This window comes from Lichenostomus cassidix, chromosome 1Aa (genome assembly GCF_008360975.1).
Source record: "Lichenostomus cassidix isolate B80296 chromosome 1Aa, HeHo_3.0, whole genome shotgun sequence".
In the NCBI taxonomy this organism is placed as follows: domain Eukaryota; kingdom Metazoa; phylum Chordata; class Aves; order Passeriformes; family Meliphagidae; genus Lichenostomus; species Lichenostomus cassidix.
Genome location: NC_139480.1, coordinates 48,910,856 through 48,929,331, shown reverse-complemented (window position 1 = coordinate 48,929,331; position 18,476 = coordinate 48,910,856). Strand labels below are relative to the sequence as shown.

The 18,476-nt window shown below is 39.5% G+C and overlaps 1 protein-coding gene across 9 annotated transcripts; it reads right to left on the bottom strand.

The window, feature by feature from the left end:
• Window positions 1-1,234: 1,234 nt before the first annotated feature.
• DMC1 (DNA meiotic recombinase 1) lies at window positions 1,235-14,875 on the bottom strand. 9 transcript variants are annotated; one of them, XM_085048762.1, is made up of 15 exons: window positions 14,368-14,537; window positions 13,406-13,503; window positions 11,684-11,770; window positions 11,019-11,063; window positions 8,794-8,940; window positions 8,414-8,496; window positions 7,759-7,811; window positions 6,828-6,869; window positions 5,564-5,636; window positions 4,781-4,872; window positions 4,161-4,234; window positions 3,950-4,064; window positions 3,053-3,113; window positions 2,401-2,517; window positions 1,235-1,924 (listed from the first exon to the last, which is right to left on the bottom strand). In XM_085048762.1, the coding sequence occupies exons 3-15, from the start codon at window positions 11,738-11,740 to the stop codon at window positions 1,855-1,857; spliced, it is 1,029 nt and encodes a 342-aa protein (XP_084904888.1). In that variant the 5' UTR covers window positions 11,741-11,770; window positions 13,406-13,503; window positions 14,368-14,537; the 3' UTR covers window positions 1,235-1,854. The 9 variants fall into 9 exon arrangements, with proteins under 9 accessions (XP_084904888.1, XP_084904886.1, XP_084904884.1 ...); XM_085048760.1 differs by lacking the exon at window positions 14,368-14,537 and adding an exon at window positions 14,602-14,875 and having other exon boundaries at window positions 3,950-4,234; window positions 11,684-11,773; XM_085048758.1 differs by lacking the exon at window positions 14,368-14,537 and adding an exon at window positions 14,602-14,875 and having other exon boundaries at window positions 3,950-4,234.
• Window positions 14,876-18,476: the final 3,601 nt, after the last annotated feature.

Here is an 18,476-nt window from a genome sequence, read left to right as displayed (position 1 = left end):
TATCACAAACGGCTACCCCAGACCAGGGCTGAAGACATCCTGGCCCGGAAAAAGGACTGATAAGAAAAACTGAAGAATGAAGAATCTAATTAGCATCAGAGGCGAGGAGATTTGGATCCAATGGGAAACTGAATACTGGGCGTTTGCTCAACTTTAGACCAATGAACACTGACCCAATGCTTTCCTATGTATTTTTACTCGAAAAATCGAGTGAAAGCTGTGTATCCTGGAATGATTCTCTCTGCACACCCGGGCTATGTGTGGATGAGATGATTTCTGTGGTACATCCTGGCCAGAACAACACTCTGGCCAGACAATAAAGGAATGTCTTGACTCTCTAACATAAAAAATGTTGTTGGAGGGGTTTTGTATTTTTTCCCCGCAGATTCGGTGACAATATCAGCCAGCCTCCCTGCCTTAGACTCTTGAGACTTTTCTCCACTATGAAAAATAGTGCTTTACTTCAGGAAAAACACCAGCTATCTGTTAAGAAACCACTTAAGGAAGGCAAGCCAAATTTAATCCAAGAGAAGCCTGGATAAAATGTCAGGCTACTCTTGGATGAATTCCTGGTCACTGCTGCCTTTTTACTTGGTGTTCTCTTACATGTATTTGTTAATCTAAATGAAAAAATACTGTTACCAGTGAGGACAAGTTCTCTGACCAGACACAAAAATTAGACCCATTCTAATTACCAGAGGACAAAGTTAAGACTTTCCTACAATGTGTATATATATGTGTGTGTATGTATTGTTTAGTTTATTTTAAAACAAGCAATTCCATGAGCACTGGAGATACTGCAAACAGAATGGTTATTTTGGTCCCCAACGCCCCGTTTCCCTCTTTATTCCCAGCTTCTTTTTTTGCCCTCTGTGACCTACATCTCTGGCTAGCTCCAAGCTGTGCCTCTGCTGACTGACTCCCTCAGCAAGCTGAATCCTAAGTGCCTTCTCCTCAGTGTAGATGCTGATGCCTCTCTCTCTCTCTCTCTCTCCCCTATCTAGCCAATGAATTTTATTATTTTTAATAGTAACAATATTTAATATTATTTAATAGTAATATTTCATATTCTTACTTATACTAGAAGAATAACAAGTCAATTATATGAAGTTTGTTTCTTTAGATAACTAGACAAAAGGTTTTAAGGTGTTGGTTTACACCCAGATTATTTTTCTCATGAAAGATCAGTGAGATTATTGAAAGTTTAACTCAAAGCACCCACACATAATCAGACTTCTGTTCTAATTCGTAGTCTTTATTTTTAACTTTAATAAGAACAGATTTAAAACATTCTGTCCAAAAAGTAGAAAATGCTAAATAAAAACATTATCTAGTCAGGATAAAAACACTTAAAATTATTTTTAAAATTACTTGTTCCTTTACAGTACATGAAAATCCATCAAGTTCTTGAGCTGTTGTTCCTCCCACTGCCTTTTCCATCTATATATGTCAATTTTATAACTGAGTTTATTCCAATTCTGTTCCATTTCACAGTGTTAAATTCTACTACTTAGACACTTTCTTTGAAATAAATTAAGAAAGAATATGTTGACTCTCATATGAAAGGACAGGTTTGATTTTCACAAAACGTAGGAAAAGGATTCTAAGAACAATTCACAGTCATTGCTTAAATCTTTGTGTGCTGAAATTTCAGCTGAAAAACTAATATCCTAAATGAGCTAAATTCTAGTTCAGTAAAACTGAGCTGTACAAAGTTCATCCCAGTGTTCTCCCAAAATATCTTAAACAGTTCCCAAAAGAAACAAATGCAGCCAGGTAATCATCGACCTTGCACAAATCTTCATCCCAACTACCCAGCTGGTTTTCAACTGTACTTTTACATCGGTTTTTTACCTATTCTTTGGCATCTCCAATCCCTCCAGCGGTTATTGCAAACGTGGCTTCATTTTCAGGCATCTCAGGGCTGGGAGACAAACAAACAAGAAACTTGTGGGTTTCTCCCTGTTAAATGCAGTTGTAAAATAGTCTCCAAAATGTTGTGCATGTCAGCAACCTGGAATACTTCAGTGCCTCTATACTTATGTGCAAACTGTAGAATGTGACCAATATCATCAAGATCAGAAAATGTGAAATTATTGTGTCAGGAAAACTTAGGAATTTAAGACATCCAGAATTTTCCTGCCAAGGGACCACCAGTCCTACCAAAGTATTCGATCTTCATTAAGAGCTGAGCGTCTAGAAGGATTTATGATGAAAGATTATGTAATTTAATGCATGCGATATGCAAGACAACTTTAATTAGTTGTTTAATCTGTCAATTAGTTTGCCCTTTCAGATTTTCTCCCAATATACCATCCAGAAAGTTTTGATACCTTGAACTTTGTCACATTAGGATTGATTGTAACACAGCTTCCCTCCTGTGAGGGAAAGGTGATTTACCTGTCGTAGATCTTTGCAATACGCAGCTCCCCTCTCCCCTTCCTCAAACTGATCCTGGTAGTTGAAGCATGAGCAAGGATGTGGCCCCCAATGGGCTTTTTGGGGTCTGCCTGAAAGCTGAATTAGCAAGAAAATTGTGGTGGTTCACTGTGCAAATTCCAGAGGTTTGTACTGTGATTAAATGTCAGGCTGAGGCCTATTCAACCCAGTAATGAATAATCAATAGGGAAATACATTAGTAATCTGATTTTAACACACCTGCCTCAAGATAAGATGTTAAAATGTTCAGTGCTGGCATCATTTTCCTGTCATTAAATTCAACACACTCAAGAAATACACACCTTAAACATCATATATAAACTGCTCCAAAGGAAAATGTGGTGCTTTTTCAATACTTTTTATAGCTTGTTTTCTTCATTTAAGAACTTATCTGCTGCATACCAGGCAGCAGATAAACGTAAAAAAGCTCATTCCAAAAACTGAGAGGGACTCATAGGTGTCATTTACTTATGATTCCTAATACCAGAGGGAACAATGACCAATCTGAGCTTTCATTTCAATGCCTCTTGCTCCATACAATCTCAGTTCTCTATGAAAAACATAATGCAAAATACAGGAGTTTTTTTTAAAAGAGAGAGAAAAAGTATCTTACGTCATAGTTGCTCCTGGGTCAGCAGTCATCTGGTTGGTCACAAACACGGCCACATTATATTCTGCAAGAGAAAACAATGCAAAGAAGGTAGACTACATCCAATTAGAATTCCAAAATATTCTCTCATCCATGGTAAAAGCAAGGCTTCTAATGAAGCACTTTAAATGTCAAATGAATGAGAAGCAAATACTCTTTATGACTGATGGCTGCAGTTAATCAGGAGACAGCCTAGATTTGCTCCTTCAAGGCTTCAGCTGTAATATGCCAAAAATGAGTACTTTTCAGAATTCCAGTGAACAAGTCTTTCTCAGCTCCTGTCTTCTCTGTTGGCTTCCTGCCCTCAGCCCCCTCTCCTTCCCTTTCTCTGTTTGCCTTTTTTTTTACTGCACAAGAAAAGCATTTATTCATTCCTCATCAACATTTCTGAGACATTCCAAAGGGAAGGAACTCTATTCATCCTGTCATCATCCCTCAAAGCATTGCAAAGTACTGAGAAAAAGGCAAGAGGCATGGCTTTTTTATTATTTCTCTGTGTCTTCATCCTCTTTTCTATTACTTGTCTTTCTTTTGTATTTAGACTGTCAAAATTTGGGGAAAACAATTACTCTTACTGAACATTTGTCCAGTTTTACAACCTATTCTCTCATTTAGGGCCTGACAGTATTTCTTGAAAAACTCTTACATGCTGAAAATTCCAGACGTTTTCTCCATCCGTCATCTTGAAATAATATATTATCAGTTTGATCTTTTTGGTAACTGAGAGTTGTAAAGTGAGGAAATATTCCTGGGCCAGTGCCTGATTGATAATACACTTGGACTACCAGGTGGTTGTGCTACCAACAGCTATGGGTAGTGACTCCAGTCCATGTTTTCCAATTCTTGCAATGTTTCCCTTACCTTCTGATATTTTTTGGAGCCTTGACAACATCTGAGCTAGTTTCTGTTGTCGTTCGGCCAACTCTCCACGACCACTGAAATCCACACGGAAAAGTGCCATTATGGAGTCAATGATCTGCATTGTAATCATGCTACATAAGTAAACACAGTGAAAAAAAGTAGGAAAACTTATTCTGAAAACAGTAAGCATACAGAAAAAAAGATCTTGTACCAATAACTTGAAGATACCAGCTTCCTCATGGAATTTGGCTGCTACATAGTCAAGCAATTCCATCTGATGTTCACCTGTTGGGATACAGAGTTGCCAAGAAAAATTAAAAAGAATTCTGAAGGAACAAAAGCATGAATTTTAAAATTCCACTTTAAATGTCTGCACCATTCGTATTTTCACTGCCAGCTGTTTTAAATCCAGTGCCCAGTAACAATCTATTCAGCAGTGCCTGTGCTTTGGCAGGTTCCAGTTTTCTCACAAAACTTCTTTGTGAAAATCTTCACAACACTCTGCATGAAGAAAACTTTTTGTTGTGTTAGGAACTGCAAAGCAATATAAACATTTTCATTTTGAATGTTGAATTAAATGACTCACACCACCTTTTAAAATGTTGAATTAAATGACACACGGAAATTGTTTAATTCACATTATTTATGTTTATATTGCACTCCCAAAGAAGTCCCTTATTAAACTTCCCTGAATTTTTAAAGCAGTGTGCTGTGACAGGGTGTGTTGGAGCTGCTAATAAACTGAGAACTGCTAATAAACTGAGATCTATTGAGATGGGTACCTTAGAGAAAAAAACATAGCTATCATGGCAGTTGCAATAATGTGCTTACTGGTATATGCACGTGCATACAGCACATTGTCAAGCACTGCCTCGTGGTCGACATTGAAGCGATCAGCAATGTCACGCAGGCGGTCTGGTCGGCTGGCATTAGTCAGAGTTAAGGATTTCTCTTTCATGCTCTGAAAATAATAAAACTCCATTCCAAAATAGGACTAGGGGGTGAAAAAAAAAAGAATATTTATTTTAATCCTAGAGAAGGCTGACTTTTTGTCTTCAGGCTGTCCCACGTACCCTAAAGATAGTTTTGGGCTCACGGTGGTAATAGTTTTGTGTTTAGGGTTTGAGGCAGGGGGGTTGACATATGGATATCTGTGCTCTAGGAATTTAGCTGTGAGCAAAACTTGTTTATACACAGTCTACTGCAAATGTGCAGTGTTAAAAATAGTGTTTAGTACTTAGATAAATTTATCTTGAATAGAAAAGCTGCTATAACCTGTAGGAGGCCTACTAGATCTCAGAAAAACAAAAACCCCAAAACCAACCAAACGAACCAAACCCACAAAACAAACAAGCAAACAAACAAAACAAAACAAAACAAACCCAGTTAAAGTAAAAGCCAATTCCTAACTGTATTTTTTCCAGGTTGGATTACATCAAATGACAGAAGAAAAAGTCACTTCCTTGTGGGCCACTACACACTGTGCTCTCCAGGATTTCTGTGCCAGTCATAATGTTTTACATGTATGAAAATACCAGGAGCCTCCTACTTCCTTATAACAAAACAGTCTTTTCAGTTCATCACACCTGTAGCTTTCAGCAGTCAGAAAGATACAAAGTGTTTTCGGTATCAATGAAGATAATCTTTCCACCTGTGTAGCCATTTGGTCCTGGGAGCTGAGCTGTCACTACAGAGAATCATAGAAGATCAAAGTGAAAAAGCAGCAAAAATATTTTCTTACTCTTTTCTATTAGTATATTTTAAATAAAATACAATCGTTTATCCATATCACAAAGAGCCATCAGTTTTAATCAATGTGAAAATCAGGAGTATCTTGTCTTACTGCCATTTTGAGAATAAACTCAAGCCGCTTTTCTCAATTGCAGATCAGATGAGATTTAACTGATGGTGTCAAAACTGTTTTACTCAGTACCATCACTAAATCTGTGTATTTTAGGGATACTATTTGTAAGTTCTTACACACAAAGCATCCTCTCAATCCTCTGCCCAAATTAATTCTATTGGCTTAGTAGGGTTTTTTTCCCAGCTGTAACTCATATGATCAAAAATTATTTGGATATGAATTTCTCCTGATATGCAAATAGTTGCTGATTGTGGTTTTAGTCTCTTTGGAGTGAATAAGCTAAAATACTCAATCCAGTTGTAATCATTCATGCAAAAGGGTATGACTCTGCTGACCATTGGACTGTGCTAACCAGAAGAGGCCTTATTTTTCCAGAACATGCCATATTTCACTTTACAATATAGAGTTCATTTAAGAGAATTTGCCTACCCAGTGTCTAGTAATTCCAGCAGCATTAAAAGTTATATAACTTATTGTTTACTAGTATTTACACATCAAGAGATATCTCTGGAAAATCAGAGTCCTGCTGTTATTTGGCACTGCCCAAATATGGTGACTGCCAAAGTCTTTGTTTATCCAGTTACTGACACCCAGTAGTATCCTTTCAGTGCCCTTTCAGAATGTCATATTCAGCAAAACCTCTTGAAACCAGGACAGTCAAAGAGCTGCTGAGAAAAAATTTTGCCTCTGCCCTTTTCTGAGCAAAGCCCGCACCTACATGTGACCCATATTTGTGCTCTGCTTTTCCAGGTGGTGTGTTTCACTGGTTTCTCTAAGACAGCCTATTATTTTTGCCTTCCTTATGGCAAAACTTACATGGATGTGAGCAGTATAAAAAAGTAATAATTTATGAGTTCTCTACTCAAATGGAGGTAAGAGTCACTAAGGTCTGTTTCACTGTATTTCTAGAAATAAAAAATTCTGTCTTTTCTCTATGTGTTTAATTCCGATGTAGTTGGAAACGATGGATTCACTGAGAAGAAACATCACTCTCTTTTAAGGTATTACACTTACCACAAAGAGTGTGAGATAGCTGGGTTTTGCCTGTCCGGAACTCTGTTAAATAATGAAAAGGAAAAAAAAAGAATCAAGGTTTCTTTTTCCAAGTTTGACAGATTCGGGAATTACTGCATTTAGAAGCACTCTTACTTAGAAAATTCACCTCTATCTCTACCTTCTTAAATCATTTAACCTCAATTTCTAAATCATATACTGTGCAGGAGAAATATGTTACTTGAAAAGCAAAATCTGAAATGCTTTAATTTGATCATGCTTGACTGCTAAGTCATTTATGCTCTTGTGTGCAGAAGTTAATACCTGTGGAAAAGTGATAACTGGAGGGCAGGGTGGGGAAGAAATGGTTGATTCCATTAACCCAGCCCAGTTTCATTTTCAGTAAAATTATCAAGGAGAAGCTTACAAGTTTATTAATCTCATTCTATCAAATCACGTCAGTCTCCAGTTTATCTTTTCTAAAGGGAAGAGTACTGTTTTTTATGAACTCCTATTGTTCAAGTGTCAAGCACCAACTAATCTAGTGTACCATTACAATAGCTTAATTGTAATTTCAAAATTTTACATAAAATGCAATGTACCCCAAGTTTGCATAACTAAAATACTTTTTGTGGCAATTTTGTTACTGGGAAGGAACACTTTGCATCAGGGGGAACTTTGGCATGTTTGTAATAGTCTTAATAATGCTATGTTGTACTGAATCAGCATGCCCAGTCATGATTACTCAGCTCAAACTTACCCTGCAAGCAAATGAAGAAGAATAAGGGGAAAACAATAACAGAACTGGATTATTTCTGCTTGCACTCATATAGGTACTTGTCTTTGTAATTACAATGTGGTAAATTTAATAGAAGTAATCCAAGTTGAATTAAAATCTAAATTAAGTTGTAATTCTTTGTTCAGTAATACTCATTCAATGTGGTTCTCTCACCTCCAAAGGCCTCAGTGATTGCCATGCTTTCAATCCCACCACCCAGGAGTTTACTGCAGAAAGGGAGAGGATTATGATATAGTTAAACCCAAACAAACAAAATCACAGGAGGAAAGGAAAAGAGAGTCATCTTTGCTACTTTAAGGAAAGTAATTTCTGCCCTAAAGCCCCTCACTTGATGCATTAAGTGCAGGGCACTAAATGATCATTGATTCATAAAGAATTAACTCTGTCTTTACCTCTCTTTTTGTGTGCAAGAGAAAGATCTATAGAAATTATTACTGGAAAGAATGAAGAGAGAAAATAAGATTTGAAAAGATAACATTCCATAAATATCTCAAGGGAGGTTTTGAAGACTTGTAATTTTGACCTGAAACCCGCAGATTATTTTGATAGGTGACAAAATGGTACATTCAAGATTTCTGGATGCAAACTATTTATTTACAGTGACTGTATAAAGTCCAGTTTCCCCTCAAAAAAGGAGTTTGGTTTGGTGCTTAATGATGCAGGCATCTTTAAGCCAGCATTAACTCCAAATGCAAGGGGACCTACATGTCCTAGGTGAGTGTTTATTCCCTTATATTTCTCTGTCTCATTAAAGACAATAACAATCATTATGGGGAACATTTGGATGAAGGATGTGAGATAAGCTTACTCAAATTCCTGGCTGCCAGTGGAAATATGAAATACCATCTTCCGTTTTTCACTGTATTCAAAGGCAGTGAGGAAGCCTGGTTCCTAGGGAAGACCAAAGAGAACATGAGAGGTTTATTTTACCTTTAACCTGAAGTTGAAAGTGCAATATCCCACATAAATATCTTCCCCCCAGCCTCATTCACACGGGTTGGGTATGAAAAGCACCACAGCATTTGTCTGGTTGTTGTGGAGTATAAAGTATTATCCCTTAGAGCAACAGGCAGAGTAATTTTGAAAATAATTTTAATGATGCAGTGGGAAATCTGCTAAGAGAAATGTTGCACAGCATTTTAGACAGGCCAGCATAAGTTCAAACTCTCAGGAAAGTGACTGTCTTACAACAAGCTTGTTTGCAGCTTCTTTAATCTTGTCCACTTTGGCCTCTGAGAGCCCTTTCACATTGCACAGCGCCCGTCTTGTGGTCATCTGGATTCCTTTGATCGTGCAAATCCCAACTGCCTTCAGCTTTTTAATATCTGCTACGTTCTGCAAAGAAATTTCCCTTCTGTGAGTACTGAGGACAGTCAGAACTAGAAGGTGAAGTAAACCTTTGAAACATTTTTTAAGTTTACATTCATATGTACGTGTTTTCACCAAGAAGGGAACAGATTTACAGTAAACTCTTCATTGTGTAGTTTGTGACACTGACAAAAGAAAATTTTGAGTAACATTGGTGTGAGGGATCATGGTGCAGAGAGCAGCTCCTGGTGGGTTTGAGAGAAAGGTGTTTGGGTATTTACTTCTCCCCATTCCATGTCAGTTTTTCTAGGTCAAAGCTGCAAGTAACTGTGGCTAGCTGTGCTGTTTCTGCATGTATGTTCACAGTATGTCCAGTTTAAAACACATGTACCCTGCAGATCTGACTGACACTTTGGACTGCAGTGAGCTACTAGTTTTTCATAAATTGGGAACAGCACGACTTCAGACAACACCCTACTGACATATTTTGCCTTCCCTCACCTCATTTTATGATTCTGACATCACTGGAAATTTAAAAGCAAGAACAGATTACTCACAACAAATGTGAAAGGTGTGGGTTAATACGTCAATTTACCATTTCCAGGCAAGATTTTTCTTTGGAAAAAATGATGAACTGGACATATCATCTCTATCTAGAATGTGTGGGTGCATAGAGCATAAGAAGGGAGGGGGGTTGTGAGAGAAATTAGTCATGTTTATTTGGAAGCTTTTTTCTCATCCTGTGATATGTGTGTGACACTCAGAGGAGGCTGAGTGGTAACACCACCTTAAATCCTACCAAACACCAAACCACAATCTCAGTTGTGCTAATCTGACTCTCTTTGTGGCCACACTGGCAGATCCAGCAAATATTTTTCTCTCTGCTCCTTGGGAAAAACAAAAAATCCAAACCCACAAAAATTATATCTTCCGGTGAATGAATTTAACTGATACAGGTCATCATATGTTCACACAAAACTTTTAAACTGACACAGCTGAGAATAAAACTTCCCCTGAGGTGTGGGAATAACCACTTGGAAGAAAGAAAAAAATAATGGAAAGTAGCAGAAAACCCTTATTAACCCCAGCAGAACAGCCTGAGTCATTATTCTTAGTTTTCAAACTCTTTCATACATTTGTATCATTCTGTGAATGCCATGCCTCCTTTCATACTGGCTGGGTAATACAGCTCCCTTCCAGCTCAGGTCAGCCAACCTGTTGATCAACTTGTTATATTTTTAATGCAATAATTTCTATCTTTTTCCTGTGTTGCCCCATAGTTAGAGCTCCCAACCATGTGATTCTTCTTCAGAACAACCTTTAAAATTGCCAATGAACTGCCAATAAAAAAAAATTGTCAACAATTGCGGTGCTGACATGCTCAGCCCATTAACTACAGTGCTGACTAATGATGACTCATTGTGTCATGTCCTCCCCATCTGTAGCTGTCTGTAGTCATTTTTATTAGAGTTAAATCTCACATTACTTCAGGCAAACCCAACTTTTCATTCTGCTTTTATAACTCTGAATATAATAGGATTCTGAACCATGAGCCAGGCTCCTAGATAAACATATAATAATAGTAATTCAAATAAATAGGTGACATTTATGTGATAATGATGGTAACAATGATAGGAATTCACATCTGATGAAGAAAACTAACCACTTATTTCCCTAGCTACTAATATTTTCCTCACTCCTACTCTACCCCCTGCACCAGCATGCTGAAAATAGTATAGCAACAATTGTCACAGTGTAATTTCACAGGCACCAAAAATGCAGGAGTAATTACAAAGATTGGCAGGAACAGGAAATAATCTATCACACAGTTTTCAAATAAATTAGCAAGCAGTTGGTTTTTCAAGAGTGCTAGGTGCTAAATACTTTGAGTATCTTGACACTTTATTTAGGAATCTGATGTGAATGAGATTTTATAAAAATCTGTCTTATCACCAAAAGCAAAATTTGTCTCCACTGACTGAGTTAGAACTTCTTGCAAGGAGGAAGTTCAGTTATTTGCATCAATGTGTGTACAATTTTGGAAACAACCTTACAGTAGCTTTTCAAGGACAATTCTGTGTGGTCAAGTGATTGCTAATACTTACAATTCCATGCTTCTGCAGCAGGTCAATATCCTGAAAAAAGGATTCCTAAACAAAATAGCAGAAAAATAAAATAATGTTGCTTTTTCTTGTCATTACATCTATATCGCCATGTGACTGTTTCAGATGTGTAAACATTATTGATTTTTTCACAAAGAATACATAACTTGCTGGACAACTGAAATAAGTAAAGCCATAGTGAGCAAAAGGCCTACACATTTCCTATCATCTTCTCCATGAACTGTATCTTCCCAGGCAATTAATCCTCTGCTGTGCTAATACTTATGTCATGATCATCATAATCTGGAGCTTTTCTGCCATAGTTTCTCAGTCTTTTCATGCTGATGGCCATTCCTCTGAAGCAGAAAATTAACTGATAGTCCCCTTACATTTAATATAGAAGTGTAAAATATAATGAAATAATGATAATCTTATTAAAAACTGTGCATAGTGTTTGAAAGGTTAATGAAGATTGCTTGAAGAGCCAGGCTGTACAGGGACTAGGGGAATGAGATTTTCTTGGTAGTAGCATGGAACAAAACTTTAAATGCATTGAACTCCCTGATGGTTTTGGGGGACCTCCTGTCCCTCTATGGAGTTCATAACACTATCAAAATACCTTCAAATAACATTTGCTGCACATAGTTTTCAATCAATCCTAAATTTACCTCATCGTCCTGGTATCCTGGTTCTTCTTGGACTACTTGATCCTCCATGGCCTTCATGGTGGAAGAGCTGCAATAACGTATTGATCACTACTGGGAAATGCAAAGAAAGTCAGTCTTGGAGAGGCAATAAATGAGTAAATGTCTGTAAAAGGACTTTTAAGAAGTCTTTGAACGACAGAAACCTGCCAGTATGACATCATATACAGATTTAAATTTGGATTCTGCTTCCAACTCTTCATTATCTGATGTACCAGACCAAAAGGAGAAAATCTGTAGCTTTACACTCAGATGAACCAGTTTGGCTACAAAGGCCTTCACAGGCATTAGGAAAAGAGATCTCATTCCCTTGTGAGAATCTTGGGTCGGAGTGATGTTTGGAGGTGGGAACACTTACAGTGAATTATCACAAGTTGAATTTATTCTGGTAAAAATGCTAAAGGCAGTCTGTATTTTTATAACAAATGTCAGCATAGTTGCAGACAGAATGGGTAATGGAAAGGCAGCTCAGTTTCCCCATCCTCATGTGACAGAAAATCCACAAAACAGTGCTGAGAAGGCTACAACTCCATAATGATGTATCTTGAGAGCAGACTATTAAAGCTGTATTTGTTTCAAAGTTCTTGCTGAGGTTCAAAATGACCAATAAATGCTGAAGACGTGCAGGTACTGCCTGTAAGGAGTATGCTTGCATGAAGAGAACAAGAGCAGGGTAATAAAGATCTGAGGCTTTTATTATGCAAACCCATATACAGAGAGCTGATTGCATGTTTTTTCATTGTTAAATTGCCATGTCTGTACTCCACAACTTCACTGCCCTCTCTATGTGACTTCCTGTAAGCAAGGCCTAGAACTGGAATAGGCACTTAGTGACAGCATGGTTAACTAAGCAAGTGTGAAGTCCTTACATTTTATGAATGCAAGAATAGTGAATACAAAGCAGTTCCTTAGAAATATGATCTTATAACCAAACTACTGTATCATTTTTGTGATTTTGTAAATGGGTTAAGTTGCTTCCATCTTAATTGTGAGTTTACCTTTGCGGTTCTAGCTATGGATGAGCAAAAGTTTAGCAAACCACCTCATCAAAACTGTGCATATATTTACTTGCTCATCCTACTTACCAAAATCCACAAACTATACGATGGGCTATGTCTAATAGAGGTTGGGATAGTTTGGGCTAAATATCAGCAAAAAGCCTTTTTTTCAGCTTCTAAATGGATACTAACTTGCTTGCAAGAATCTTAGGTATATAGAGACTAGGAAAGCAAGGAACAAAATATCAGAATTTAAGAATTATCCTATTCTGTTGGTATTTAATAGAAATATTCTTATAAAACCAGTTGTTTCTGATAGTGTTAGGACATATTTAATTTCTATTTCAGAACCCTGATAATTATGGACTGACAAAACATGCCTTCACATAATTACAGCAAAACAGTAATTAAAAAATACTTTGGGAGACTTGAAAAATCCCTTAGCTTCAAATACTGAAGGAAGAAAAACAAGTAATGTAAGAGGCATTAAAAGTATATTATAATCTCCTTCATTAAAAAGATCCTCACAAAAATAATCCTGCATTTCAATCACCGCTGAGCAGGTTATGGGATTGTTCTCCTACTCCCCATCCTCAGGCAATTGGCATATCAGAGCAGAAAAACAAGGCAGACCCAGACCTGCGTCTTCCTGCAGGCTATGAGGGAAAATGGAGATATTATACCTCACCCTACAAAAAGCTTTAGGTAGCAACAAAATCCTGCTCAGTGGAGGGTTCTCCTGCTGCTGGTGTGTTGGTACACCTGAAGGATTCCAGTCACCACCGCCTGCAGTGAAGCAGATAAAAGGGTGAAAGTGTGAGACAACAGAGCAAATCCATTAAGAAACACCAACAATCTTGTGCCACCTCAAGTACCCAAGGGCAGGTGAGCAAGCCCTGGATGCGGCAGGGAGTGACAGGGGAGTGTCCGGGAGTGACAAGGGACCTGGTCCCACTAATTCCCCTTGGGTTTGGGCTGGCAGAACTGGAAAAGGCAGCAGAAAACTGCTGGAAAAGGCAGAACTGCCTGGGCCGGGGGCGATCTGCACCAAGTGGCTTCACGGCGGGACCTCACATCTGCTGACTCAGAGAAAAATAAGTGATTAGTCGCCATCAACACCCGGATTTATTTGGCTTTTCCTTGCCAGCTGCCTCCTCCTGAGATGCACATTTCTATTCCCAAAGAGAACCGCTGAATTTTCCTCCCCCGTAATTCCCCATCAAAATAATAAAATCCCAGCTCATGCCCGGGCAGCTCCGGGAGGGCGGGTGGGTGCGATACCGGGCTGAGGGCTCCGGGACAGGGGGTGGGTGCAATACCCGGGCTGAAGGCTCCGGGAGAGCGGATGGGTGCGATACCCGGGCTGAAGGCTCCGGGAGAGCGGCTGAAGGCTCCGGGGGAGCGGGTGGGTGCGATACCGGGCTGAGGGCTCCGGGACAGGGGGTGGGTGCGATACCCGGGCTGAGGGCTCCGGGACAGGGGGTGGGTGCAATACCAGGGCTGAAGGCTCCGGGGAGCGGGTGGGTGCGATACCCGGGCTCAGGGCTCTGGGACAGGGGGTGGGTGCGATACCCGGGCTGAGGGCTCCGGGGGAGCGGGTGGGTGCGATACGCGGGCTGAGGGCTCCGGGGAAGCGGGTGGGTGCGATACCCGGGCTGAAGGCTCCGAGCTCGCCACGGCTTCCCGCCCTGCCCCTCCTGAGGGCTCAGCCTGCCCTGCGCCTTCCCGCCGGCGCTAGGGCGGGGCTGAGGGGATCGCCATGAGGGCGCTGCGCATTCCCTCAGCCCGCGCTCAAATACACCTCAATTACCGCCTGCAATTATCCATCTCCCGTGATTTATATACTATAATTGTCGTCTCCAAGGAATATCGCATTGCCCTTACTCTACGGCTGGAAAAGGCAGCCTTAGTTGAAGCCGCGTTGGTTTGGAAGGAGTTTAGTTCAACGCGGCTCTGGCTTTTGTTTTTCCAGGGTGCCACTCACGCATCTCCCTCAACGAGGCACACACGGCGGTTTTGGATTGCATGGCCAAAACCTGTCACAGAGCTGGGAGAGAAGTGACTTGCCTGGAGTCACAGGACGAGAAAATGAGGCTGAGTCATACACATGACTTAATCTGCCATTTTAAAAGGATGGGAAAGGTGCTTTCTAGGATACCAACGCTTGTACGAGACATCTGCAGTCTTCTTGGAGACAGTGTTTGGAAAGCAATCGCCCGTTTTAGCTCGCCTCTGGTAGCACAGCGGGTACAGGACTGCATGGCAAGGAGACATCACATCTCCTGCGAGCAGGAGGAGTTCCTGGCTGCTCCTTGAGTGGGGTTGAAATGGCAGAAGGGATGGGAACAGCATCTCAGCCTGTTTCAAGGGCCTTGTGAAAACTTCCCCCACCTTCTTTCTGCCTGCGGGAGGTTAAGGGCACCTTTTCTAAGCCATTTCTTAGCCAAGTCAGGAAACCAAACAACAAAACCCGTGCCATCATCAGCATATCCACAGGAGTGCTCACAGGGTCCCCATTCGAAACATCAGGTGATTTATGTAAGTACCAAAAGGCTAATCTTGGGAGCCCAAGGCTTTGTCTATACAGAGGAAAGCGGCTGTGGCTGCTTTTGAAAACTGCATTATTCCACAAGAGCTATTCCAGAAGAGCAGTTAGGCAGACAGCCCTTTAAAGGTGAATTCCTTCACAAAGTGTGCTTTTATTCCAGAACAGAATACACAGGCAGACGGTGACCCTTCTGGTGCTCCTGAGTAGCTCTGCAGCAGATAACACCTCTGTCTGTAAACAACCGTCCCTTCATTATCCTTTTAGTTTGTAAAATGGTTCTCAGAAAGGTCAATGAATGCACAGAATCTGAAGATAATTTCTGACTCCAAAGTGCTACTTTGGGCAATAAATTAGATCCTACAACTTCAAAACGTTGTGTGATCATTAATTGCTCATTCAGCTTCCAGCTGGTGTTGTGCAATAACTCCACAGAGCTCATCCCATTACATATCGGCCCATCCCTCAGTCTGCTCCTTTCCTTTTACAGGTTCTGCTGCTGACCAGTTCATCTCCAGCTCTGAGCGAGGTACTGGAATGAGACACACCACTGTGATACACAATTCCTCTCACTTGAAATCTTGTACCAGTTTGGACAAGAAAAGAACCTAATCAAACCATTACCATAAAATGTTAAGTATCAAGCTGATTTTTTTCATCCTCACAAACTTCATCCATGGTTGCAATGAGGAGTTTTGTTGTTGGGTTTTGGGAGGAGTTTTGGGTTTTGTTTTCCATTTCTTTGGTCAGAACTAAGATGAACTGCAAAAGCTCTGTTCATATAATGGGTCTCAGGGAAGGGCTGGCAAAATACCAGATCAGCCAAGCTTCATCATTCAGACTGAAGTAACAGGAGAGCTCTCTTGTTAAAATGGAATTACTGGAAGGAATAGAGTTGGTACTGGGAGACTGAGATATGTCTCTGTTGCAGTCTTGAGATCCTTAGGCAAAGCCTTGACTGAAGTACTCAATACTACAGTATTGGGAGTGATCCTGCATTAAAAAGACACAGATTTTGCTACCTCTAATTTTTTTTTAGTTATTTACTAAGGATATATTATAGGATTTGGGATGTCTCTTCTATCAAAATGTCCTATCCAGACCATGGTTCAGCATTACAGCAAAGGAGAAAATGATGAATTAGAGGGCTGTGCCCGTTGGTATTAAAGAGGTGCCAGGGCAAGTCAGGAACACAACAAATTGTATGTGACTGGCAAAGAAGATAACAGTAATATCAAAACACCAGATAGACAATTCGGGAATGGGTATTTTTCTAAATGAAAAATAAATAATCTGTATGTCAACAATACAAACACAGTAAGTGATAGCAGTCCAAGCACCACAAGGTTCACTATTTTAATAGGTGATTGTGAAATCAGCAATTCTTTATATCTATAATTAAGAATGACATGATAAAATTTTTAAAAAGCAAACTGGAAAAAACAAGGCCACTTTCAAGCTTTGCAAAATGTAAACAGAGTTAGAGGATTTATGGAGACATGCATCAGTATATGACATGTGATCTAGACAAGGAGATAAGAAAAACTGTCCGGTTTGAAAATGCACAAGGAATTTTTTATTTAAGATAAAAAAAACAAACTGGTAATAGAGAACAACAGGGCTGAAAGGGACATCAAGGGATTAGCTAGCTCAAAGCGGAATCAGATGTTCATTTGCCTGGGGAGGCTGTGGATTTTCTTTTATCTTTTGAGAAAAAACCAGACAATTTCAGGGCTTGCCTATCCTTGCCTACTTTTCACTATGCCATGCAATTTTATCTGTAAAAAATATACAATATTTGAGCTAATTTCTGCTTTTAAAAGTTCAGATAACTGAGACTCTAATTCTTATATGATTTTTCTACCCTGAAAGAGGAAAAAACGCCAGCATAAGCAGTTCTAAACAGTTCTAAAAAAATGCCCAAACATGATGGGCACATGTGATAGTGTATATAGCTTGCTCTTATCTGCTCATGACTTTTGGGGCTAAAACTGTAACCATGCAGCCCTGGAATAAGGTATTGCCACTCTCAGTAATTTGCCATAAGCTTTGTACTGAATGTGCAAGGCCTCAGGACTGAGACTTGTCAGGTTTGCTTTGTTTGAACTTCTCTTGCCCCTTCTGGATCTTTTCCATGGTTAGCTGTGACAGCAGTTTCCATAATTAACCGGGTCTATGGCTAATTTGTTTTACTTCTGTTTATCTGTGTGTGGTACAGCCATCACTTTATATAAATAGCAGTAACAAACAGTTTATCCTGTGTAGAAAAAGAGATTTATGACTAGCATAATGCAGTGCAGAGAAATGCAGGCCTGGTACAATAGCAGAAGGCTCGAGAAGTTGTAGCACAAGATGTGCTGAGGAATTGAGGGATGTAAAGGTAACAAGGTGAGGCACAGGCTTGGCACTGCCAGCTCGATGGCTGTGAACAACTCACCAGAGATCAGTCAAAGAAATGCTGACCTGGAGCTGGATTCAGGGGTAACAAAGAGAAAAAGAAGAAGAAAAAAGGAAGTAACATAGATAATTGGCACTACACATCATAAGATCAGATGTAGCATTGTTGCCTTGGCATGCCTTTTCCAGCCCCAGTCTTCCTGGAGCAGTACGCTCTTTGTCTCTCTCAACCCTAACCCTAATCTTAATCCTAAACCTAACCACTACCCTAATCACTACGCTAACCCTTTGAGCACATTTCCAACCTATGCAAACAGATATTTTAAAAAAAGTATCTTTTTAAGGCAGCTTTTTATTTTTTAACATTTCTTTCTGCTTGAGCGACTGCTGCTGTGACCTTTTACAGTTTATCAGTCTCTACACAAAAAAATCAAATCTCTATTTTAATCGCTATTGAAAAAAATGAAATGCAGTTGGTAAAATATATTACTCTGAATCATGAAATGTATACTTTGGGAAGTGCAGATCTTTTTTTAAACTGCGAGAGCTTTCTAAACAGCTGTTGCAAATTCCAAAATAACTGCTCTTGACTAACTCCACATACATAGATTTTTGTTCTGGAATAAGTGCACCTTGTTCTACTTCAGCTTAATATTAACTTCATGATAAACAGAAGTAACAGACTAATTATGAAATAAGACTGCCCACATATGTAGCTACGTGGGAGTAGTAATTGCAGTTGCATATATCTTTGTTCATTTGAATTACCTCCAAGATCAGATAAAAGTAGGATGAAGAAAGCAATAATAAAATTTAT

What these genes read in the sequence shown, in the direction of transcription:
- DMC1 (XM_085048760.1), bottom strand. Translation starts at nt 11,740, where the DNA reads ATGAAGGCCATGGAGGATCAAGTAGTCCAAGAAGAACCAGGATACCAG. An exon ending in AATCACTGAGGCCTTTGGAG is followed by an intron (nt 6,870 to 7,758) that starts GTGAGAGAACCA and finishes ATTATTTAACAG; the next exon opens with AGTTCCGGACAGGCAAAACC. An exon ending in GTATGCACGTGCATATACCA is followed by an intron (nt 4,235 to 4,780) that starts GTAAGCACATTA and finishes GTATCCCAACAG; the next exon opens with GTGAACATCAGATGGAATTG.